Genomic DNA, 21,250 nt, shown 5'->3' with positions numbered 1-21,250 from the left:
AGGTGGGATATCTGAATCCAGCTTCAGACTTAAAAGGATTTGTGCTTATACTCAGCTGGTTTGTGAGAAAGCTTGTCCAAAGTTCATTTGGAAAAAAAAAAAAAAAAAAAAAAAAAGAAAGAGATTGTAGCCCCGTGGGGAAATCCTCGGATGCTAATTGCTGTCAGGTTTGTGTATGTTATCTACACACTCCCTTGTTCCACTGATACCACATGAGCCCTACAGGACTGTGCCCTAAAGAAGCCACACACAGGGCTTAATCCACTTGCTAAAGCCTTCAGGTCAGGCAGGAGAGACAGTTTTAAATCCAAAGAAAGTTTCCAGGTTCTCCAACTTTGGAACAAGTACAGACTCTCAAACTGCAGCCTGGACACGGTACCTCTCACACCACGAGGCAGATACAAACAGAAGGGAGGAGAGAAAGGGAAATAGGAGAAGGAAAAATGGAGTAAACCAGCCTTCATTTTCTAAGCAAGTCTGTGCCTGACCAGGTCTCCTGAGTCCCCGTTTGGTGCTTTTAATTGCATTGTCTTTCTTTCCCAAATAAAAAGCAGCGCTGAGGCGGGTTACAAATTAGACAGGCTAGCTGGAGGGAGGTCTGTCTCTTACTTCTTCCATTTTGTGGTTCCTTAGGTTACAATCATCAATATTCTGCTTCAGAATAAAGCTTGGCATTAAATTATAAAATAACAAAAGTGAACGGAGAAGCACAGAGGTGGCAGTGGCTTGCGTCCTCTCAACGAACATGTAAACTATTTTGCATCGTGATTACTGAGCACATCACACACAAGGGCTAACTACTGGTGGTCTAGACTGGTGGTGAGCAGCAGCACAGTTCAAGTTCCTGATATTGATTTTGGAAGGGGAGGTTTATCCTAATGTGAAGTGCCAAAATCAGTCAGCTACAAACAAGGGAACTGGGGGAGTTTCCGTGTCTCAGCCACCATTCTCCTCCCCCCCATTTGCATCCTTATGGTGCTCAGACACCTTGAAAAAGCCTCGCTCCGTTCTCCTAGATGCCGAGTGTGACTTTCAACTTTAATTAATACAAATGGGTGGTACACTTTAGATTAATTAGACACGACATTCGCATTATTTAAATCCAATATAAAAACCGATTACAGCAAACATTTTGAAACCCTAATTTTAAAAAATGCCTAATGACATCAAGGCTTGGTGACTTGCTATACATCTACTGTTTCTTGCTTCCTTAGAAAAGAAGGAATAAATGAAGTGAGAAGAACACTGGAAAAATCTAATAGACAAACTGACTAATCTCAGACCCCAAGGTCATAGCAAAGCAATTCATTTCTTGGCTTTTCAGCAGCACAAGACATGATTTATCAATCTGAGACCAGGCTTATAAACACTATACATCTCAATAATATGTTCTTTGCACTGTGTAACTTTTTAAACAATGATAGATTGCTTGGGCTGGACCAAAGTTATTTTACAAACAGAAATAGAATTTTTGCAAATGAAACAGTCCAACAGGGAGGAAAAAAAAAAAAAAGAAAAAGAAAAAGAAAAAGAAAAAGAAAAAGAAAAAGAAAAAGAAAAAGAAAAAGAAAAAGAAAAAGAAAAAGAAAAAGAAAAAGAAAAAGAAAAAGAAAAAGAAAAAGAAAAAGAAAAAGAAAAAGAAAAAGAAAAAGAAAAAGAAAAAGAAAAAGAAAAAGAAAAAGAAAAAGAAAAAAAGAAAAAGAAAAAAAGAGATGAGGCCAGATAGCAGATGTACTTAACTGTAACTGCAAAGGAATCTAACTATCTGCTATAAAATATTTTCAGGCACCACATCCTTCAAAAAGTCTCTTGTTCATCATTTTATGCAACTGAAATTGAAGACCGCTAAAGCAAAAATATTTCTCAAGTCCAACAGCACTAACAAAAAATCACACTGCCAAAGAAAAAATAGGTATTTGGGTTCCAGAAGGATTGTGAATCAATACCTGCAGTTGCCCACTTGATCACAGACTTCCTTCAAGTTGTTAATGAGTTCAAGTCTTAGTTTCCTTTCTCTTAAAATGAAATAATATTCTTGCCCTTCCGCCAAGAGCCTAATCTTTATAACATGAAGCCTTCAGGCTCATCATCTGCTCACACTGAGGACGTGGCTCATGAATTTTTTAAAGCAGGGTTCTCTTTGGCCAGAACCTGACACGAACTGGCCCCAGCTTTGACAAGGCTCTGAAGGCAGCGCTGTAATGTAAAACACTGCTGTACCATTTCCTCCTCTGCAGCTTGTCAAATTTCCTGACAGAGTCGAGCACCAGCCTCAGAGCCTGATCCACCTGCAAAGGGAGGAAGGAAGTGCTGGCTGGGCACCTGCTGTTTCTGGGGTCTTGATTGAAATAACTCGGACTGTTTCTTGGAAGTACAGAACAGAGGCTCAAGAATACAGATGAGCTCAAAGACTGTGTATAAGGAATGAGTCTGAAAGTTCAACACGCTTGATTTCCAGTCCTCTAAATTTACTGCTCCAGGCAACACAGCTCCTGTCAATTTTCAGGTGACAAATACTCTTTCAGAGACCTGGCTGTTCCTTCGCTCGCTTATTATTTAGACAATACAATATGACCTCAGTCTGAGTAGGGCTGATCCTTATAATGTAAGAGAATCGAAAAGATCAAAGCTGCGCGTGATGGTGCTGCACGAGGTTATTGTAGAGAAGCTCTGCCTCGGGGATTAGTCAGAGATTCCATTTCAAACAGCAATCACGATTGAGCCAGCACACATATGCAAAGCATGATTTTAAAAAGTAAAAGTAAAAAAGGAATGCGTTATTACACTTCAGTGTTGTTCCACTTACTCATGTTAATAAAGTTATTTCAGGCTCCTTTTAAAAATACCGCACATTAAAGAAGCTGAGCACTGCAACCACAGCTCCCAGTGGAACAAACACTGACTTGGTGCTGCTTCAGGGCCCTCTGGCACTGATCGGGGGAAGCTCTTTAATGGAAAGGAATAAAAGAAATAAGTTCAGGCTTAAAAATGAGACATCAAAAGGGGGTTTAGCAGGAGACAGAAACAGCTGCTTTTACATCTTATGATAGCTCACGCTATATTAATGTCCTTTTGAGTGCACAAAAGAAGAGACTGTACCATTTCCAAAGTGAGAATCATGGCTGTTTCAAAAGTCTGGAAAGACATCAACAGCGTTCACTTTCAAGCTGTTTCTTTTCCTTTCCCATTTTCCCTCCTGTAACTTAAAGGGTGCTTCCTTTCCACTTGGCTCATTTCCACTCTCCCTGTCCAGGATTTCATATCACCTAGGTATCTCAGTGCCTCAGGCCCATAGTATTTCATCCTATTTATACACCTAACTCAGCAATTTACCGTGCCCAGGCAGAGTGCTGCAACCACATAGACTCCCAGGCCCTCAGGAGCCCTTTCTGCCCATATAAACAGCCTCTCTGCCAGAGCACAAGGACAGCTTTCCACTGAGTAAGGCTAAGAGAACCATCTATCCCTGCATCTCTCCTACCCCATTGCCCTTCCAGAGCCATTCGTTACACTCCAACAAGCTTCAGGCGCACCAGGAATCACATCAAACAAATAAATCCCTATCTGGAAAACTGCACCATCTAAAAAATGACCCAGCAGATGTTTGCATCTTCCTGCGCATTTTATGACAAAATTGAAGGCTCTGGTCCTTCTTTCTCTCTCCACAACACAAGAATGCAGAGGCAGCCCACGACTTACCCAGGAGAAAGGAGCATTTCTGCATTCCCACTCACGTAAGGGCGCTGCTGCCCCCAGAACCCTCTCAGCACATTTCCCTGCATGTTTGCAGCAGGAGGGGACGGCTCAGGCTGATCGCCCAAGCTCCTGCTGTCTGTTACTCTAAAGCTGCTGCACACCTGGAAACAGGCAACTGTGACTGATTCTCTGACAAACATTTACCTTGGCATGCACAGTGCAGAAGGAATCCTCGCATTTGCCTCCGTCGCTGTAAGCAATTTGCATCCCTAACACTGACAAATATTACAAATTGCACACCTGGAGCTGTTACAAGCCCCAAGCGGCTCAAGGCTGCACTTCTTCTTCCATTTCAAAAACACCTGGAGTAACACTACAGCACTGTGTGTGATCTTTAACATAAGGAACGTTACAAGAGTGAGAGGAAAGACAGTATCTTAGCCCAAAATAAATTATAAAAATGCCTGTGACACTGAATGTGATCAGTGGCTCGCACGACGCATGTATGCAACTGGTTTTGGCTTGCTTGGGGTTTTTTGCCATTCACAGGTGGCAAATGGATGAAAAATATCCCCTCTGTTTCATTTTGCCTTTTTGGGTAAAGGGAGTCCTGCATGCTCATTTCCAAAGGGTGCAGAGGGCTTTCCTAGCACAGCAGGCAAAGAGCCACTCGCCCTGTCCCCATCTGCCAATTACTAAACAGGGTGTACAATCCCAGCCTTCTCTGTTGTTTATTTGTCCTGCTGCCCGGAGGTTGTGATCTCAGGCACCCTGCTACAAGTACTGTGCTCTTGCCTTTATCTTTGTCTACAAGTGCAACCCAACAAGCAAAGTAATGCAGACAAGCCCTAACAGCTTTGTGACAGCAAAAGGGAACTGATTTTCCAGAGCTGCCTGGGAAGAAATCAAATAATGTAGACAAGGCCAGCCCTGCTTTGACTATGGGAGTGGGACAGCAATGCCTTTCTGTCCTAAGCAGCAGAGGGCAACATGATCAAAAATATGCACTCCTCTAACTCAAACCACACAAAACAGAACCGCAACACAAACCAAACTACCTCTAATAAAAATCACAATCACTTCAGTCATTGTACAGCTGGCAGGATGGCAGAGACACACACCTGTATGAGAAGTCCCAAAAAGTGGTAAGCATGTGCATGTTTAAAAACGTTGTACAGTACTGATGGTAACCATGTGAAAATTCTTAACTTATATTGCATCTAGCAAATGCTTTTGAACCCATCACCAAGACGGACTCCCAAGCCACCTCCCAGAATTTCCTGAAGCAGACACGAAGCAGAATTGTTTAACTCATTTCATTTAGTTTCACGTTTCTTTTTAAATCAGTCTGCCATAAAAGAGACTTTTTTAAAGCACAAAAATCCACGGGTCTGCCTCCCTTAACCTTATAAAGTACACAGATTCCTGGCAGCTAAACCCAGATCTGCTATGAGATCCTCTAACCTGATTCCCTGTGTGTCGCAGGATGGAAAGTATCAGCCAGCTGCTTGACATGGAGCCAAATGACTTGGGTTTCACTAAAGCAAAGCTTCCAAAAAGGTGTTCTGTCTGAATGGAAGACTAACGATGAGGCATCTGATGTTTACATAGGTATTTGCTCTAATGATTAGTCAACCTTGTTAAATATTAATGTTATTTCTACCTGCATTTGTCTGGCTTCAGGTCCCAGTCATAAATGCCTTGGTACACACATCCTTATCACACTGAAGAGCCTGTTAACACCCAGGACCCCTCAAATACACTGAGACAACAGAAATCTGTCAGCCTTTCTGCCACCCTCACGTTTAACATCTTTTTTATATATATAATTATTTTTAGGTCTCTCAGAAAAATACCGAAAGGCACCAGGCTGAGCTGAGTCTTGAAGAAGCCACCTAAAGCCCTTCAGCATGCTCCCCACTGATGGCTGTGTGTTCTTTTTTTTCTTTACACATCTCAGATGTACAACTTCATATGATCATACAGTGCTGGAGATCCTTTTGGTACGCAGTCACGTGTCTCATTTAAAAAAAAAAAAAACAACTAAGGAAATGACATCTATCCGATCATTTTTAAACAAGTAAATAATAATTTTTTTTCCCTCAACCCAATTTGATTTGGCAAGATGTCTTCTTTAATTGCAGAGGTTAATATTGTTCTACTATTGACCACTTCCACCAAGATGTATCTGTCAAAGCAGCCTCGCCAAGTCAAGCTGTCCATAACAGGAGAGCTTTTCTTTTCACATTTTGCAGACAGGTGCTGTGAAAGATCTCATCTCTGGTTTGAAATAGACTCCCACCAATACTCCATGTTAGGCTTAATTGGATGGGATGCTGTTCCGCACGCATTCAAGCTCCTGCAACATGGGGACATCTAAAGCAAGAAGAACTAAGTATTGGATTAATATTTAAACATAGCAAAACTGCCAAATATTGCAGCAGAGAAGTTTCTCGGGCAAAATCTCCCTGACAGGATAGCAGCAACTTTCACTGAAAGAAGCCACTGATAGTTATTGTATCCTGAGGGGGAAATCGGAGCCCTGGAGAGCTGCTTAGTTTTCTGCTCTCCGTGCACATGAAAGCAGAACACATAATAAGGTCACGACAGGCCAAAAATAGCAAATCTTCAAGTAGTTGCAATTCAAACGGATATCAGATCTGCTGGAAAGTAAGCAATTTGACCAGCATGCAGAATTTCTGAGGATTGCTATTTTTACAGCATTTTGTATTTTACAAATACCCTTCAAAAGTTTAAGAAAAAAAAAAAAGGTACATACTTTTCAGGGTTTTCCACTTCTTCCGTAACAAAATTGAGGTAAAACCTAGGAAAGAGTCATAAATATATCATGAGGCCTCGGTAGATTTTAATTCTCTATTTATTTCACAGAGATTCAAGAAGATGCATTTAGTTAAGCAGTGCTGTTAATTCCGGCAGGCTCCTCATGCTCAGGAAGGGAATTCTCAGAAACAACAGTAAAGCAGAAAAAAGAAAAAAAAAAAAAGACAAGGGCTATGTCATGTCACTGAGGGATAAAATCACATCTTTTCCCCTGGCACAGGCCAACTATGCTCCCCTTAATGCTACACAGACAGACCCGAAGATATGCACCCTCAAGTCTTTTGCCGTGTCGTGACCCAGCATGAAATTCCACACAACCAGTTTTGCCATCTCATCCATCCTCTTCAGCATCAGCTTCTAGACTTGCTACTGTGTGCAGCACAAAACAAGGAGTCAGGATAGTTCCAAAGAGAGATGGCTTCTGGCTAACAGGATCCCCAGGACATTTTTTCTTTGTTTGAGTGCTGCTACCAGGTTGAAGTATTTTGGTGGTGCTGCATTAGTCATTTTATTAATGCAAAGGCATGTTTCCTTGCATTCTTTTCTCTATTTGTCCTTTTTCTCTCAGCATTTTATACCCAGTAGTCCATACTTGCTCTTGGCAGGATGAGCTCACATACATAAGCAATACCACCTTTGTTTTGTACTTTAAAGCTGTATCATTAAAAGATAATAGTGTCACAGGCTATGCATAAATTTCTGCCTCCGTCCTGGGACACATCACCAGCACTTGCAGCACTCCTTCACATCCAGCTTATTGGATTGATTTAGCCCCATGAAACTGATAGTGCAAGGGTATTGACACTCCACTTAATGGTCTGCTCTTCTGTGCTCTGAGGCAATCAATTTGAGCTGGTGACAAAGACAAATAGGCAGCTTAGGAGAAGCACTAGCCAAACGAGATCTTTTCCTGCTAATTTCTTCTATAAGTGGCAAATCAGGACCATGAAATAAAAGTCAGAATGTGTAAGGGAAAAACAGAGATGATTTTCATTTCAGGAGGAACGTCATGTGGAAAAAGGAAAGAAATAGGAAAGAAACAACAGCAGAATAGCAATCTTCTTGATGTAAGATTTCACAGTAAAGCAACTCTGCTTTGGCAATGAATAATATTAAAGACCTTTTAAAGTTGCCACCATAGAAATGTGTACACCAAGGGCAATATTTTAAAAGTGAGAAACCATCATGTGTATGGATGTATGAGACAGAGGTGGCTGTATCAGAGAAGGAAGAGGGAAGAGACTGTCCCTATAATGAGTTCAATTTCTTTGAGCCTTCAAAATGCCAGGCTCTTTTCTTACATATCTATCACAGATAAAGGCTGTGGACTCGCTCAGGTTACCCCCCCACCACCCACCCACCATTTAATATAAAAGTGCTGTTCAGTGCTTTAGTGTGCATGTTTATACTGCTCCTGCAACGGGGGAGTTACAGGCCAACAGAGAACTCAGATGCTGGTCCCATTGTCCCTCTGAATGAAATAAATACATTCCTTATCATTCGTTCCCCAGCTTTTGTACAAGGGAAAGAACTTCACTGCCTGTGAGGCTATGGAAGGGAAAAGGAAGACCTCCAGACAAAGCTATCTCAAAAATAAGCCCACTCTCTGCAGTCTTTTTGTTGTATATTGTAGTCTTTTTTTTCATGCCACTGCCGCAAAGCACATCAGCACTGTGCAGAGCGGAGCCCTCACTAAGCACAAACAAATCGTAAGGTAGATTTGAAGTGTAGAAGCTTCTTTCAAACCAGCCACTATGCACTTTGGTGGGGAGAACTTAAAAGAAAGTTCTGAGCCAGATACTTGAAGGCAGATTCTCATTACTTTGCTCGCAGTGAATAGCACTTAACTTTTGTGGAAGCCAGTTGCACTTCTTGTTAAGTGAGGTCCTATACTGCCAGAGCAGAAGCCACAGGAATCAGTGTTCTCATCTTGTTTTGTGGTCTTCACTGGCCTTATCAGAGTTTGCTTCTGATTCTAAAGTGCTGCTTTTACAAAGCAAAGGCTGAGGTCCACACAAGTGGGATGGAGATCTACAACTTTACATCAGTTGAGAGAGATCTTTTTCATGTAATCATTGTCTTCTTCAACAAAATCTAATGCACGATTATTCCTTTTAGAATTCTATTAAAACACTTAGAATTTTAAAATGTTCATTTCTTGTTGCTTTTATTTCTAGCCTTGAGAACAGAAATATGCCTGATTTTTTTTTTTTTAGCGTTCACTGAGTGCTTACATATTGCATATTGAAGAAGAATAATCTTTCCTTCTCAGAGCTGCCAGAGAGAAGCTACCAAGCATATGGGACAGCAGCAAGAGCTATCCTTACTACACGATGCTGTTTGGCAAAAGAGGCAGAATGTGCAATTCAATCTGTTGTATAAATAAATGCCTCTGTTAGTTCATATTAGTGTTTGCTTTGAGGACAAATGCTTATAGGTTTCAACAACTTACCAGCCCGAATAGGCGTACATTCCTGAATAGAAAGCAAGTGGTAATCCCATAATACTGGCATCGTTCCCTGAAAAGGCATTTTTAAAGTGCTGTGTTTCTCCTGCAACATCAAAAAAAAATAAAATAAAATTGAAAAACAAGCTCTTTGGACACCTCTTACTTTGAAACAAATAAATATATCACACCATGGAACATTTAATCACCCAGTAGTTCACTGACTTCAAGTTCTGCCCTTGACCTTAATGTCTGACCCAAACCTCACAGCCAAATTCTGCCAGCAACTGTAAAAAGTTCTTGTGTCCATAGCCATGTCACAGCAGAATCTGACCTGTTAGTTTATGTAAAGCATTCTGAGTTTGATGACACTCACCACACTGTTGTCTCCAGCAGTGACATACCAACACTGAAGAGCAAAATGAGCTCTGGGGTTTTTGCTATAAACATTTCCCTTGTTTGTTAGCATTTTCTTCAAATGGAGCATTAATAGCACTTCACTTCTAAGAAACATTTGTAAAGTAAACAAACCCAGTATCTTAAGTCTTCCTGTGACTGAAGTTCTCAGTATTTAGTAAGTTTCTCTTCTGCATTATAAGCAGCACTGTAGCTTATGTTATAGCAAGAATCACGCTAATCTAAATGCAAACGTTTAGACATTTTGAGAAAAATGCAAGGCAGATAGCAGAAAAGGTGCAGGAACAGCTGAGCGCCAAAGATGAGTACCAAATGAGTGTGCGAAAACCAAAGTCTCTGTCCAAAAACATTATATATACCATGAGACTGAACATTCAGTAAAGATCTTTCCAATCCTTTGACAATGGAGGAAGGTGCTGACAAAGCCAGTAGTCTTCCTGCTGGTGTAAATGCACCGCCTCTAAGGAACACCAGATATTCATCTTTCCTTGTGGATGGGTATCTGCAGCTGAACAATGCAATGGGGAGGAGGACCCATGCAGGAACAAAGCCTGCCTGGAAATAGTCCTCCAAAAATTGTAACAAACAAGTGGGAATTCTAAGATCACATTATGAGCTTTAAGGAGAATTCACTGAGATGTAAACGAGCAACAGTCAAACCCTTTCCTCTCCTCTTTACTGAGCCCTCAGGCAGAACTTCCACTGGTGTGTGGAAGTTTTCCTTTAGAAAAAGGAATTGGAAACGCTCTCTGAGGGATAAAGCCTGTCCAAACCTGGGTCTGGCCTGTTCCAAAGGCAAAGGGGCAGATAGAAACACAGAGAAAACATTTGCACATGAAAGGAGGTAAGGGAAGGCATGGCGATGGCCAGAAAGCAAGTGAAAAACATGCAAACAGAAATAGTGAACTAGCAGAACGCTGCACAGGATCACCTTTATTTCAGAGACCATAGCTAAGGGCAGTGAGCCGCCTGTCCCTGCCATGCACTGAGCTCATGGCCAGAGCTGTGCGGCTGCCTCAGGTGGGAAGGAGTTTTGTGGGGCACCACAGTGGCCTCAGAAGCTGGGCCAACGACTGCCATCATTTCTGCTAGATAAAGTGTGCCACCGATTCATTAAATGTGTCCTCCTTTCTGACTTACTGTGGTGAATGGCTCCTGGTGCTTTGTGTAATTATTATCTAGCTTTATTGTAATGAGAGAGAGTTGTGGCTTGTCCCCATCTCACTCCCTGCCATCAGGGCTCTACTGTAAGAGTTTCCACTCAGGTGACTCTATGGGACCAGCAGAGCTTCACTGCCGCATGACCTTATCCAAATGTCAGCAGGAAAAGGCTGCATACCGTGTCCATGCAGGATATTTTCACACTCCTTGCTCAGGTAGCAACGATCTGCTCTGTTTTCCTTTCTTACTCTTGGATAGGCCCAGACCATCGGTCTTTAGGTTGGACATTAGGAAAAACTTCTCAGAAAGAGCAATCGGGCACTGGAATGGGCTGCTCCACAGCGGCGGAGTCACTGTCACTGGAGGTGTTCAAAAAACGTGGAGATGTGGTACTGAGGGACATGGTTAGTGGGCATGGATGTGTTGGGTTGATGGTTGGGCTAGATGCTCTTAAAGGTCTTTTCCAATCTTATCGATTCTGTGATTCTGGTCTATGATATAGCTGCACGCTTTTGTTTTTCCATTGTAAGAAGTAAAGCACGCATGCAGCTGAGCATGCTGGAGAGCTGCAGGCAGGGACTCTGTGAGAACAGCAGCTAGCTATCTTGTCTTCCAAGACAATATCTCTACATCATTCATTTCTCTCTGATAATGAATCATCACAGCCATTCCTACTTATTGGTTCAAGATTAGCACCCGCAATTGGAACAGCCTCCGCAATAACGTTTCTTTCATACAATCCCAAATCTGAATCCCTATGACAACCACACCCCTGTGCTGAAGAGAAGCAGGCACCAGCACAGTTCCCAAAGTTCACACAGAAAGCAATTTACAGAGAAGGGCAATCCTGTCACTGGCTTGGAAACCAACTCTATCTGAATAGTCTCATTGGCATGCAGAAGGAAATACCAGTTCATCCCAGTGTAGTTCCACCTCTAATCAATTACATGACAGTACAGAGCTCCAGTTGAACAAGCAGAGACTAATTAAGAGATTTTGCTGCTATAAGCATTATTTGGTGGAGGCAGGTGGGGGGAGACTGGGGAGGGTAAAGATAAAAGCACTTTAAAAGCATTTACTTTTCATTTCATACCTTTAATTAGCTGGATAACTCCGGGGACTATAATTATCAGAATTGCTACAAGCTTGCAAAAGGTAAGGAAAATCTGAATGCGGGCACTCCAGCTGACACTTGTGCTATTCAGGACCATCACTAGCGCTGCAAGAAGGAAAAGAAAAGTCAGAAAGAAATATTCATTCTGCTGAAATCACCACAAAACTCTCTGAGGCTGCACAAATAGCAGACTCCGCAGTGCCGAAAGAAATAACGCCCTGTTAGTCTTCCCTATCTGCTGCCCTCCCACCCCTCTCATGTTTCCCTTACAGTTCCCGTACTACTAAATGCTTAAGCTGAGATCTTCTAGGACCCTTCCATTTCTCCGTTCTCCACTTAGCTCATTTCGCACCAAATTAAAGCTTCGTTTACCCAGGGCTGTTAGCTGTTGGTAGGTGATGGGCTGACAGAAGCTGCCTCAGATGAAAAAAATAATAATTGCACAAGCCCTGTCACTCCAGATTTCTGTACCAGTGCCAGCTTGATTAGAGATTTGCATTTTCAGAAAACAGTAACAATTAATAATGACATTAAACTTTCTCACCCCCATTTAGGCCCCGCATGAATTTGTCACTCACTGCCTTGTTTACACCTCCTCCTTTCTCTTGCTATTTCCCCTCCTGCGCAGCCATTCCGTGGTGACACAGGAGGGACAGAGCGCAAGCGGCATTCCTGCCCACATTGGAACTGGTGAGGAAACCAAAACTCAGGTTGACACCTCGCCAAGCCAAGGAGCCCACAGGTGAGGAGCTTCCCTGCCCTGCCTGCCCAACACACATCCCACTGGGCCCCTGCTGGAACTCAATGATGGGAGTTCCTACGGCTCAAATGCCACTCATTCCAGTTTACGTAAACAATTACCCTGGCAAAACAGAATCAATAAAGTAGCTCACCTAAAAAAAATATTTACTAACTGAATGGAAATTGTGAGTCATTTCACTAGATAAAAATTCCTTTTTCCCTTCTGCCACAGGGAAAGGTGAGTGTGGCACAACAAGCCTGCTCATTGATCATCTTGCTCCTTCCATCGTGTGGAACTAATGAATTAGTCCTTCATCACAGCTTTTCCTTCTCTCCAGCCCTCCCAAGAGTGCTGCTGTATCTGCCTCATCAGCCACATAGCGCACCACAGGATGCATAGAATTGCGAGGCACTGTCTCCCACCAGACCCTGCAGGTTTGTGGGAGCTGGCATCACAAACCTGGCACAGCACAGGGCTCTGGCTGCAGAAACAGCTGGGCTGTCCCACGCCTTCTGTATTGATTCTGGCCAGTGGCAAGGCCAAAGTGTATTTATAAGCAATTCTCCCTTGAAATCAAAAAGATTACAAGAAAGACAGAGAGCTGTTGGAGAGAGGATACAGAGGAGGCACACAAAGATGATCAGAGGGCTGGAGCACCTCCTCTATGAACACATGCTGAGGGAGCTGGGCTTGTTCAGCCTGGAAAAAGAAGGCTGCGGGGTGACCTCATTGCAGCCTTTCAGCACCTAAAGGGAGCCTACAAAAGGGAAGGGAGTCAACTCTTGGAAAGGGTAGACAACTGCAATACAAGGAGAAATGGTTTTAAGTTGACAGGGAAGATCTAGGTTGGATGTCAGGGGGAAGTTCTTCACAGACAGAGTGTCGAGGTGCTGGAACAGGCTGCCCAGAGAGGCTGTGGATGCTCCGTCCCTGGAGGTGTTCAAGGCCAGGTCGGATGGGGCCCTGGGCAGCCTGGTCTGGTATTAAATGGGGAGGTTGGTGGCCCTGCGTGTGGCAGGGGGGTTGGAGATTCATAATCCTTACTTGAGGTCCCTTCCAATCTGGGCCATTTTGTGATTCTGTGAGAAAACTACAAGCAATCCAGAAAAAAAAATGTGAACAACATTTTCTGAAATTGGCATTTGGGAAAGTGCAGGCTCCACACTCAAGTGAACAATTTACCAAAATCAACCAATGTTGTTGACCAAAGTCAACACAAACTCACACTATCACTTAGTTTTAAATTTGCACCAAAAGCAATCAAACAAACAAATAAAACCTTAAAGGTTACAATATTTTTCCATTCTGTATTTTACCATATTTTAGCATTTTCCGAGTCACAGAAGTAGTCACAGAAGTATCACCTGGACTTACAGTCTCATTTGAGACCCAAACACTTTTTTGGTTCATTAAATCCTTGTGTGTGTGTATTTAGAAGGAAATAGAAAATCCATGGGGCCCACCTCATTACTCTACTTTCCCAATATTACATTGATGTAATTTCATTAACTGAAACGTTGAAAGCTCCCCTTAATTTACTGCCGAACAGCAGTGCTTACCGAGGCTCCCTCTCTTTCTTAGGGCTCGAACACCAGGAAAATAGGGTAGAAAAGGCTAACAGGTGTCATTCAAGCTCAGTATATTAACATAGTTATTTAACCAACAGTAATTAAGCTATTAAGAAATCCCGTGCCATAAACAAGCACTGACTCTTTTCAGATTTCTTGCAAAGTTCATTACAGTGCCTTTTACTACTCCACAGGACAAGCCCAGGAAGGGACCAGGCTACGAGAAAATGTCACCTAAGAGTTCCAATCTCAGGAAGAGATCTGTGACTTGACATCTAGCATACTTAGAGTTCAAGACCCCTGCAGCAATCAGTCTGCTACCTGACCTGTGGCAGAACAGGTTATGTGAGCATCCTCACCCTCCTTGAATGTCATTAATGCATTGCTTTCACCCTCCAGATATGAGAATGTCATCAGATGGCAAACTAGAATGAACATCAATTTTGATCCACTCATCACCCTGCTTGCTCGTCAGCCGCACACAAATCACAAACCACAAATCTGCCTAAGAGCCACAGTGGCTTGAAAGAAAAGCACCTAGAGCAATGTTTCTGTGAAGACAACCTCCACGTAAGCAGGCTGCTAAACTTTTCCCATCCCTGCCCGCAAAGTCAAACCAGCAGAGTGCTTCAGCTGAGGCTTTTTAATGAAATAGAGAAAGCAAAATGCACACAGCAAGGATCTTCATTTGACTGGAAAGGTAAAAAAAGGCTATGCTTGCAGCCAGTCCAGTGCAAAACACCATTAGTTTGGATGGTCCTCTAGAAGAGCAATTCCCTTGCAGAGTTGGGCAACTGCACAAATGAAGATGGAAATTTTATCTTGGGTCTGCAGTCATTATCAACAGCACACTTCTACAAATAGGATATTGCAGGGATATTTCAAGATTGCAGAGTCTTTGACACAGGATCACAGCAAAGATCAGAAGGACACAGCAAGTTCCCAGACAAAAGGACAGTAAAAGCAGGACTCACCTCACAACTGGTTAGCTAAAAGACCAGGTGGCTGGTCTGCCAGCATCCTCCGAAAAGACATTTACCTCCACAGGATGATTAATCACCCATCTTTCAGACACCGAGTAAAGAGAACAGTTGCCTTCAGGAAGGATATACCCCTCCCCCCCCTTCCTTCACTAATTTTAAAGGGAGCTGAGGCAACCGGCTATAACTAATGCCTAACTAAAAGTGAGATGAATCCTAATCTACGGGACTATGGAGAGAGAACAAACAGGGTTTGTGAACAATTGGTAACACTAACCATGTTGCTTTTCACAATCCTTACCCTTCACACAGCCACAGCTATAAATGGATAACAACACCTGATGGGAGAAGCAGCAGCAAGCATCCCAGCCTACTTTTCAGGAATACCATTGCCTCAGCGGGAAGCCAAGGGAGCTGCCTTCCCTTGGCTTGTCAGGCTGTTAGGGTTAAGGCATTTACTCAAAGCAAGAAGTATCCTTAGGTTGTGGCTTTTAATGCACCAGTTAAAATGAAGTCACAGGCGGCACAAAAGCACCCATCGGAGCAGCTTTTGCTATTCCTATAGCCAAGTGATGTCTTAATTTAAACCACTTGTCTGAAAACAGTCAGCAGGAGAGAGCAGTGTCCACAGCATCTGCCGTGAAGGTAGAAAAAGCAGCTATTGGCTCCCATGTACATCCACAATTGATGCCAACAAAAATTCCCAGAGTATCTGCCAGCAAGCCCTGACAGATCTGTAGAGCTGACCTTGATTTCCAAGCACGATATGGCTTCTGTCTAGCAGACACGACTTGAGTAATTTGGTCTTTTTGGCAGACCTCCGAACACAGAGAGGAAAAATTACATATTTTACCCTAAATGTGCTTGACTGAGTTGAAAAACTTTACGGATGTAAGAGTTGGTAACCTGCTTTCAGTTTCACAGTTCTTTACCGTTGAATCCTGCTTATTTGACTGTTGATATTTAGACCAAATGAAAAGATTAGAACTGGCTCAGTTAAGGCTGCGTGCCATTCAGGCTATACATCAACAACACAGTTCAATATGTTCACACAGCATAACCTCTTGCTCACTATTACAAATAAGCTTAACTTTACGAAAAGAGTTAAAAGATACAAATAAAGCAAAATTTGAATGTAGATTTCTATTTTTCTTTTGCACTGCCTGTCTCCATGCTTTGTAAATGTCTTCTTCGTTGGGAAAAGCAATAAACATGAAAAAGACTTTTTGTTTAAAAAAGTAAGAAAGAAAAAAAGTGCCCATGACAAAAGCACCATGGCCTGGAACAGAAAATTAGCATCTACAGCTCAGGACAGGTGTGATTTTAGGGTGAACTTTATGCCCAGCACATCTTTGCTCCTCTAAATAACGAATAAAGACAGAAATAATTTTAAAAGTCACCATCTACCATGGTTCCATTTTAGTTTTCACATGATCTCCGTCTTCTCTGCAGCACCCTTTTTCCTTTTGCATCACAGAGACAAGGAAGTGGAACAGTGGGAGAGGAGTGAGCTATGGCCATTCTGCAAGCAGTGCTTTTCTGCAGCTTGTTGAGAGTCAGCAGTGTCTGCCACTGCCATCTTAATCCTGCCTGCATCCATCTCAGGCAACCTTTGCATTGCAGTTCAAAAGGAACTCTCATGAATATCAGTCTTGGCCATGCACAATGTTGATATGCAGTATTTCACTGCTCCCCCCTTATCTCCCTTCACAAACCTGTCCTGCTGACCATAAAGAGGAAAGGAAGAAGTGCCTTCCATATTCACTCTATGCAATACAAGGAATAATAGGCTCAAATTGCAGAACAGAATGTTTAGATTAAAAAGAAAAAAAATAAAAAGAATAAGAAAAACTTTCTTGTGAAAAGGACAGGAAAAACTGGGCTACAGCACTGGGTAAGGTGTAGGAACTCACCCCTGGAACTGTGAAGACCGCTGCAGACAAACATCTGTTAGGAGCTGTTTAGAGATGCACTGATCACTTTGGGGGCAGGGGACTGCCTGGAGATTTTTCCAAATCTCTTCCTTCCCTTTGTAGTATGATCAGAAAATACAGGATAACACTACAGAGTAAAGTTTCTTTCAAGGTCACAGGTTAGTGATGCTTCTTACTAACTTCCTCCCCATGCAGTAGGTATATAGTGAGCACTCTGCAGACGTAGACAGTAGAAGGGACCAAGGGTGGATAGGATGACAAAAAGCTCACAAGCTCATATTTTCATTAACTTAACAAAATCTCCGGTGGAAGTAAACACTACCTTTGCCACCGTTAAATTGGATTATAAGATCTTCAGGGCTCCAATGTGTCTGTGCAGCTCAACATCTTAATCTCACCTATCACTCTGCCTACCAGCACAACACAGAACATTCATCACAGTCACCACACCAGCTAATTCTCACAGCGCAAGAATAACAGCTGTATGTTCTCAGACAGCTTAGCCCAGAGTGCAGCACCGGATCAAAAAACTGCCACAAATGAAAATCCACTACGCAGCACAGTGCGAAGAATTACAACGCAGCCTCAGTCTGACAGGCCCCCGCTTTTCTCAGCACCGTCCCAATCACAATCACAAACTTTCTACCAGAATCTCTCGCTTCAGTGAGACAGCAGCACATCCTACCTGCTCTGCACAGACCCTCGGTCACCATAGGAACAGGCTGCTGTGAACTCCCATCTCCCTTCAGGGTGTAATTACTCCAGCGTATATCCAACCCCCCTCCCCCCCCCCCCCCCCCCCACCCAGCAATATTACTTCTTTGTTTAATTACTTCGTGTAGCCTCGGTTTATCACACAGATTTTCAATTAAATTAAAAGCAATAAAAATCTATTTCAAATTGTTCGCTTATTGTGCTTGAATCGCAATGCACTTAACAAAACACTTTTAATGGACTCCTCACTTAACATTCCTTCTGTCTCAGTGACCTTGAAGTTACTGAACATCTGTTTCATCCTTATCTTTCACTGAAATATTTTAGACAGATGTAGCCATAAAAAGTCATTGACCTCGAAATTCAAGCCTTAATTCAATTATTCCTATGAAACCTATAGTTTGTGCATAATTAAGTCAGAAAGAAATGCAGTCACACACTGATTTTTTAACACTCCTGGCAGAAGAGAGCTCTTATCAAGAGAGCTCCTACAAAAAGCCCCAGTAACCTGGAGACCGAAAATTTCCATGTCAATTGAACTCTCTTCCCCAAAGAAAGAAAAAGTCATCTGAACCTATTATTGTGCAAAATTAAAGTGGTCCCCTGCATGCCTTTGATCATTTTGCATGTCTTAATTCCTTTTTTCCAGCTCTTTTATTTCTGATATGTGCACTGGCCGAACTGAAAGGAACAATCTGTTACTAATTACTCCGATCTGCCCTGCACGCTCCTCCCAGCACAGCTGAGTGTGTGTGTGTGTGTGTGTGTGTGTGTGAGAGAGAGAGAGAGAGAGCGAGCATCATCCACGATCACTGCACAAAACTGGAAACAAACCTCTCCTGCTGCATGTCTCTAACTCTCATTCGCACCAGGACCGTGCCTTCCATTTCACACAGCTTCACACGCTCTCCAGGCACACCAAGGAGCCCAGGGCTAGCCTCCCTCCTGCCATCAGCATGTTTTACTTCTCGGGGTCCCCAAACAACCCCTTTACACTAATTGTAAAGTTGGAAAGAGGAGAAGAAGCTACTCATAATAAATGAGCATTTCGAGCCAACCGCTCACCCTGCTCCCCAAGTCATTTGGGCGCCTGCTTCCCAAGCTGCGAGTGCCTCAGTAAGTTTTATCACTGCACAGGACAGTGGGGGACTAAGAATGATGATCTCATGTTGTCTGTGCTCCAGTCAGGAGCGTTACATCTCTTCATGGCATCATACTTGGCAAGTGCTTGCCAAGGTAGAGCAATGCACTTAAAATCAAGTAATCATTCTTCTGTATCTCTGGCACTGGCTCGTCATCTCCCAGGGACTGAAATTGCTTCCACAAAAGTAATAAGAGTTCTGCCATTAATTCAAGTGGCAACATAATCAGGCTTAGCAATACATCTTTTTCTGCCATTAATAAAATCTGCTCTTCTTTTCTGTTTTGTTTTGTTTACTATTACAGAAACACACACAGGCAAAAAAATCACACCGATGCCCTTGGCACTGGATGCACACTCACTCTGCAACAATTCACAGCAAACATCTACCTTTTCAGTGTCTGATTAACTTTTTTTTAATTTACATTATTTTTACTCTTTCTGACAACTAAAATCAGATACTTACTGATGCCAACAGCTGTAATAAGTTTAATCGCAAGTTCTGGGATTTCGCACTGCATAAAGAAAGGTTCCAAAATGTAGCGTCCAAATGCCAAAGATATCACTGCTGTGGCAGCAGGGCTAGAGCAAAAAGTAAGAATAGGAAAAAGAAATCACAAAATTGATCTGCAATAGCATGTAAACAATACTCACCTGGGATCACACTGTAGCATTATTATAACAGAACCACAAGGTTTGGTGCCTGCTGGCAACTATGGCACCACGGGCCATGATTTCTGAGCATAACAGATAACCAGTGTGAAGCAGCCATACAAAGAAAGGAGATGCATCAGTGCAAATATTCATTCCCATGCTCGCAGTGAACATGGCCAGATTTAATTTGTATAGGCAAATTAAAAGTTTAAAAGTTGTTGAAGACTGAACTGTGGTGGTGAGATACATCTCACCCCTCATAGACAAACATATTAGTTTCAATGAGGATGAGAACTCTGCTTTACTGAAATAGGAATCACAAAATTAAACCGAGTCTGTTACTGAAGTCTGAAACAACATAAAAGATGAACGAAAATGGCATCTCCTAAAATGCAAACACTGCTTAAAATGCATGTTAATTTTATTGACAAACAACTTCCCAGCACTGTGGCAGGGAAAATCCTCAAAGCACGGAAAGCCCCTTTCGTGCGACAGAGGAACATTAATGAAAGGCAGGCGAGCCTGTTGCATTTCCCAATCTGAAATGACATCCCTACAGCCTTTCTCCTTGAGACCAGCTAAGTATTTGCCACAAGCCTTCACATGTTACCTTCTACTGGACAGATCACAGGATCTGATCTCCATCATACTGCTACACGCAGCAAGGAGACAAGGGGCCTCGAGGGATTTTTGAGTGAAACAAGAGTCCCTGCAAATTTGTTATGAAAAATCTACAGCATTTAATAAAACAATGCCTTCAGTGCAGAATATACCTCTCCCAGTTGAATTTTAACTAAAACACAGTTGCTAAGAACTGTGTGAAAATACTGCAGAGAAGTTGTTATTGTTCACTGAATCCTAAATTGGATTTCCCACCAGAGAGTTTTACCTTTAAACCAAAAAGAGCCACAAACCAACCAAAGCACCACACACTGCTTTGGACAAAACCGCTGGGAGCAAAGACCTGAAGCATCCTCCTAAGAAACTTTCCACATCAAGTGAAGGCAGACAATAGCCTGGGCACTTGTTCTACCCATCCATTTGCTGCCTTTACCTATCTAACTGACATAGGCAGCTCACCGGCCTCCAGCCCTCATGTTCTCTATCTGCCCAGTTTGAAGTGGCCTGGATCAGGCAGAAGAGCAGATCTCTGAAGTTTTCCCTGGCTTGCCTCCTCAGCCTCAGGTCCTTCCTCCAGAACCTGGATTTTTCCCTCTTGTTTTAAGGAAAATCTAGCTCCACACCATTCACTTCTAAAAACAAAGCTTGTTAAGGTTATATCTTTAATAAATAGCTAAGTCTCCTGGCTTCTTAAACTGGAGAGATGCTGCTGGCAGTGCACTTAGCCAGTTGAGGCCAAGGCTGAGGGAATGGGGCATTTTCCTTTTGACTGCAATCATAAGGATCAGCAGGCTCCTAACAGCTGTGCGCTCACAAATGCACACAAAGCAAATCAGCAGCTTTCATTTAAGGGCAAAGAGAAAAGAAAAAACCTGAAGAAGAAAGCCAGTGGGCAGGGGCAGGCAGAGGGCTGGCAGCACACGCTGCAGGCACATGAGTCACCTCTTCAGCAGCATGCTTTTACCCAACCTGTGGGCAATCACCAGATCCAAGTGCTGCAGACAACTCATTCACTCACCCTCACTTGTTTGAGAACCTGTCGTTTTTTTCTTCTTGTTTGTTTTTTTTCTTAGTATATAGTGCACCTGACTCCTGAGAGAAAAGGTGCTCCCACCTGTATTGGATGAGGAGCATGGGGCGCTTCTACAGGCTATGCTAGCATGGTTTACTCAGTATGTGGACACAGCTACGTGTGTCTTAGACCATAAAATAGTGGCTGTA

At 42.7% G+C, this 21,250-nt stretch overlaps 1 protein-coding gene across 6 annotated transcripts in view; it reads right to left on the bottom strand.

The window, feature by feature from the left end:
- SLC7A11 (solute carrier family 7 member 11) overlaps positions 1 to 21,250 on the bottom strand; it is a 109,660-nt gene that overhangs the window by 31,215 nt on the left and 57,195 nt on the right. For all 6 annotated transcript variants that reach the window (XR_008208444.1, XM_052690200.1, XM_052690199.1 and 3 more), the window contains 4 exons: positions 19,221 to 19,336; positions 11,655 to 11,780; positions 8,990 to 9,089; positions 6,476 to 6,520 (listed from right to left, as the gene is read on the bottom strand). Coding sequence is in view for 5 of the 6 variants with exons in the window: in XM_052690200.1 (XP_052546160.1) it covers positions 6,476 to 6,520; positions 8,990 to 9,089; positions 11,655 to 11,780; positions 19,221 to 19,336 (387 nt within the window). In the remaining variant the exon portion in view is untranslated. The remainder of the gene's footprint in view (positions 1 to 6,475; positions 6,521 to 8,989; positions 9,090 to 11,654; positions 11,781 to 19,220; positions 19,337 to 21,250) is intronic.

This window comes from Tympanuchus pallidicinctus, unplaced genomic scaffold, assembly GCF_026119805.1.
Source record: "Tympanuchus pallidicinctus isolate F22 unplaced genomic scaffold, pur_lepc_1.0 scaffold26, whole genome shotgun sequence".
NCBI classification, from domain to species: Eukaryota; Metazoa; Chordata; class Aves; order Galliformes; family Phasianidae; genus Tympanuchus; species Tympanuchus pallidicinctus.
The sequence above is the reverse complement of the archived record's forward strand: the minus strand, read 5'-3'. Positions and strand labels throughout refer to the sequence as shown.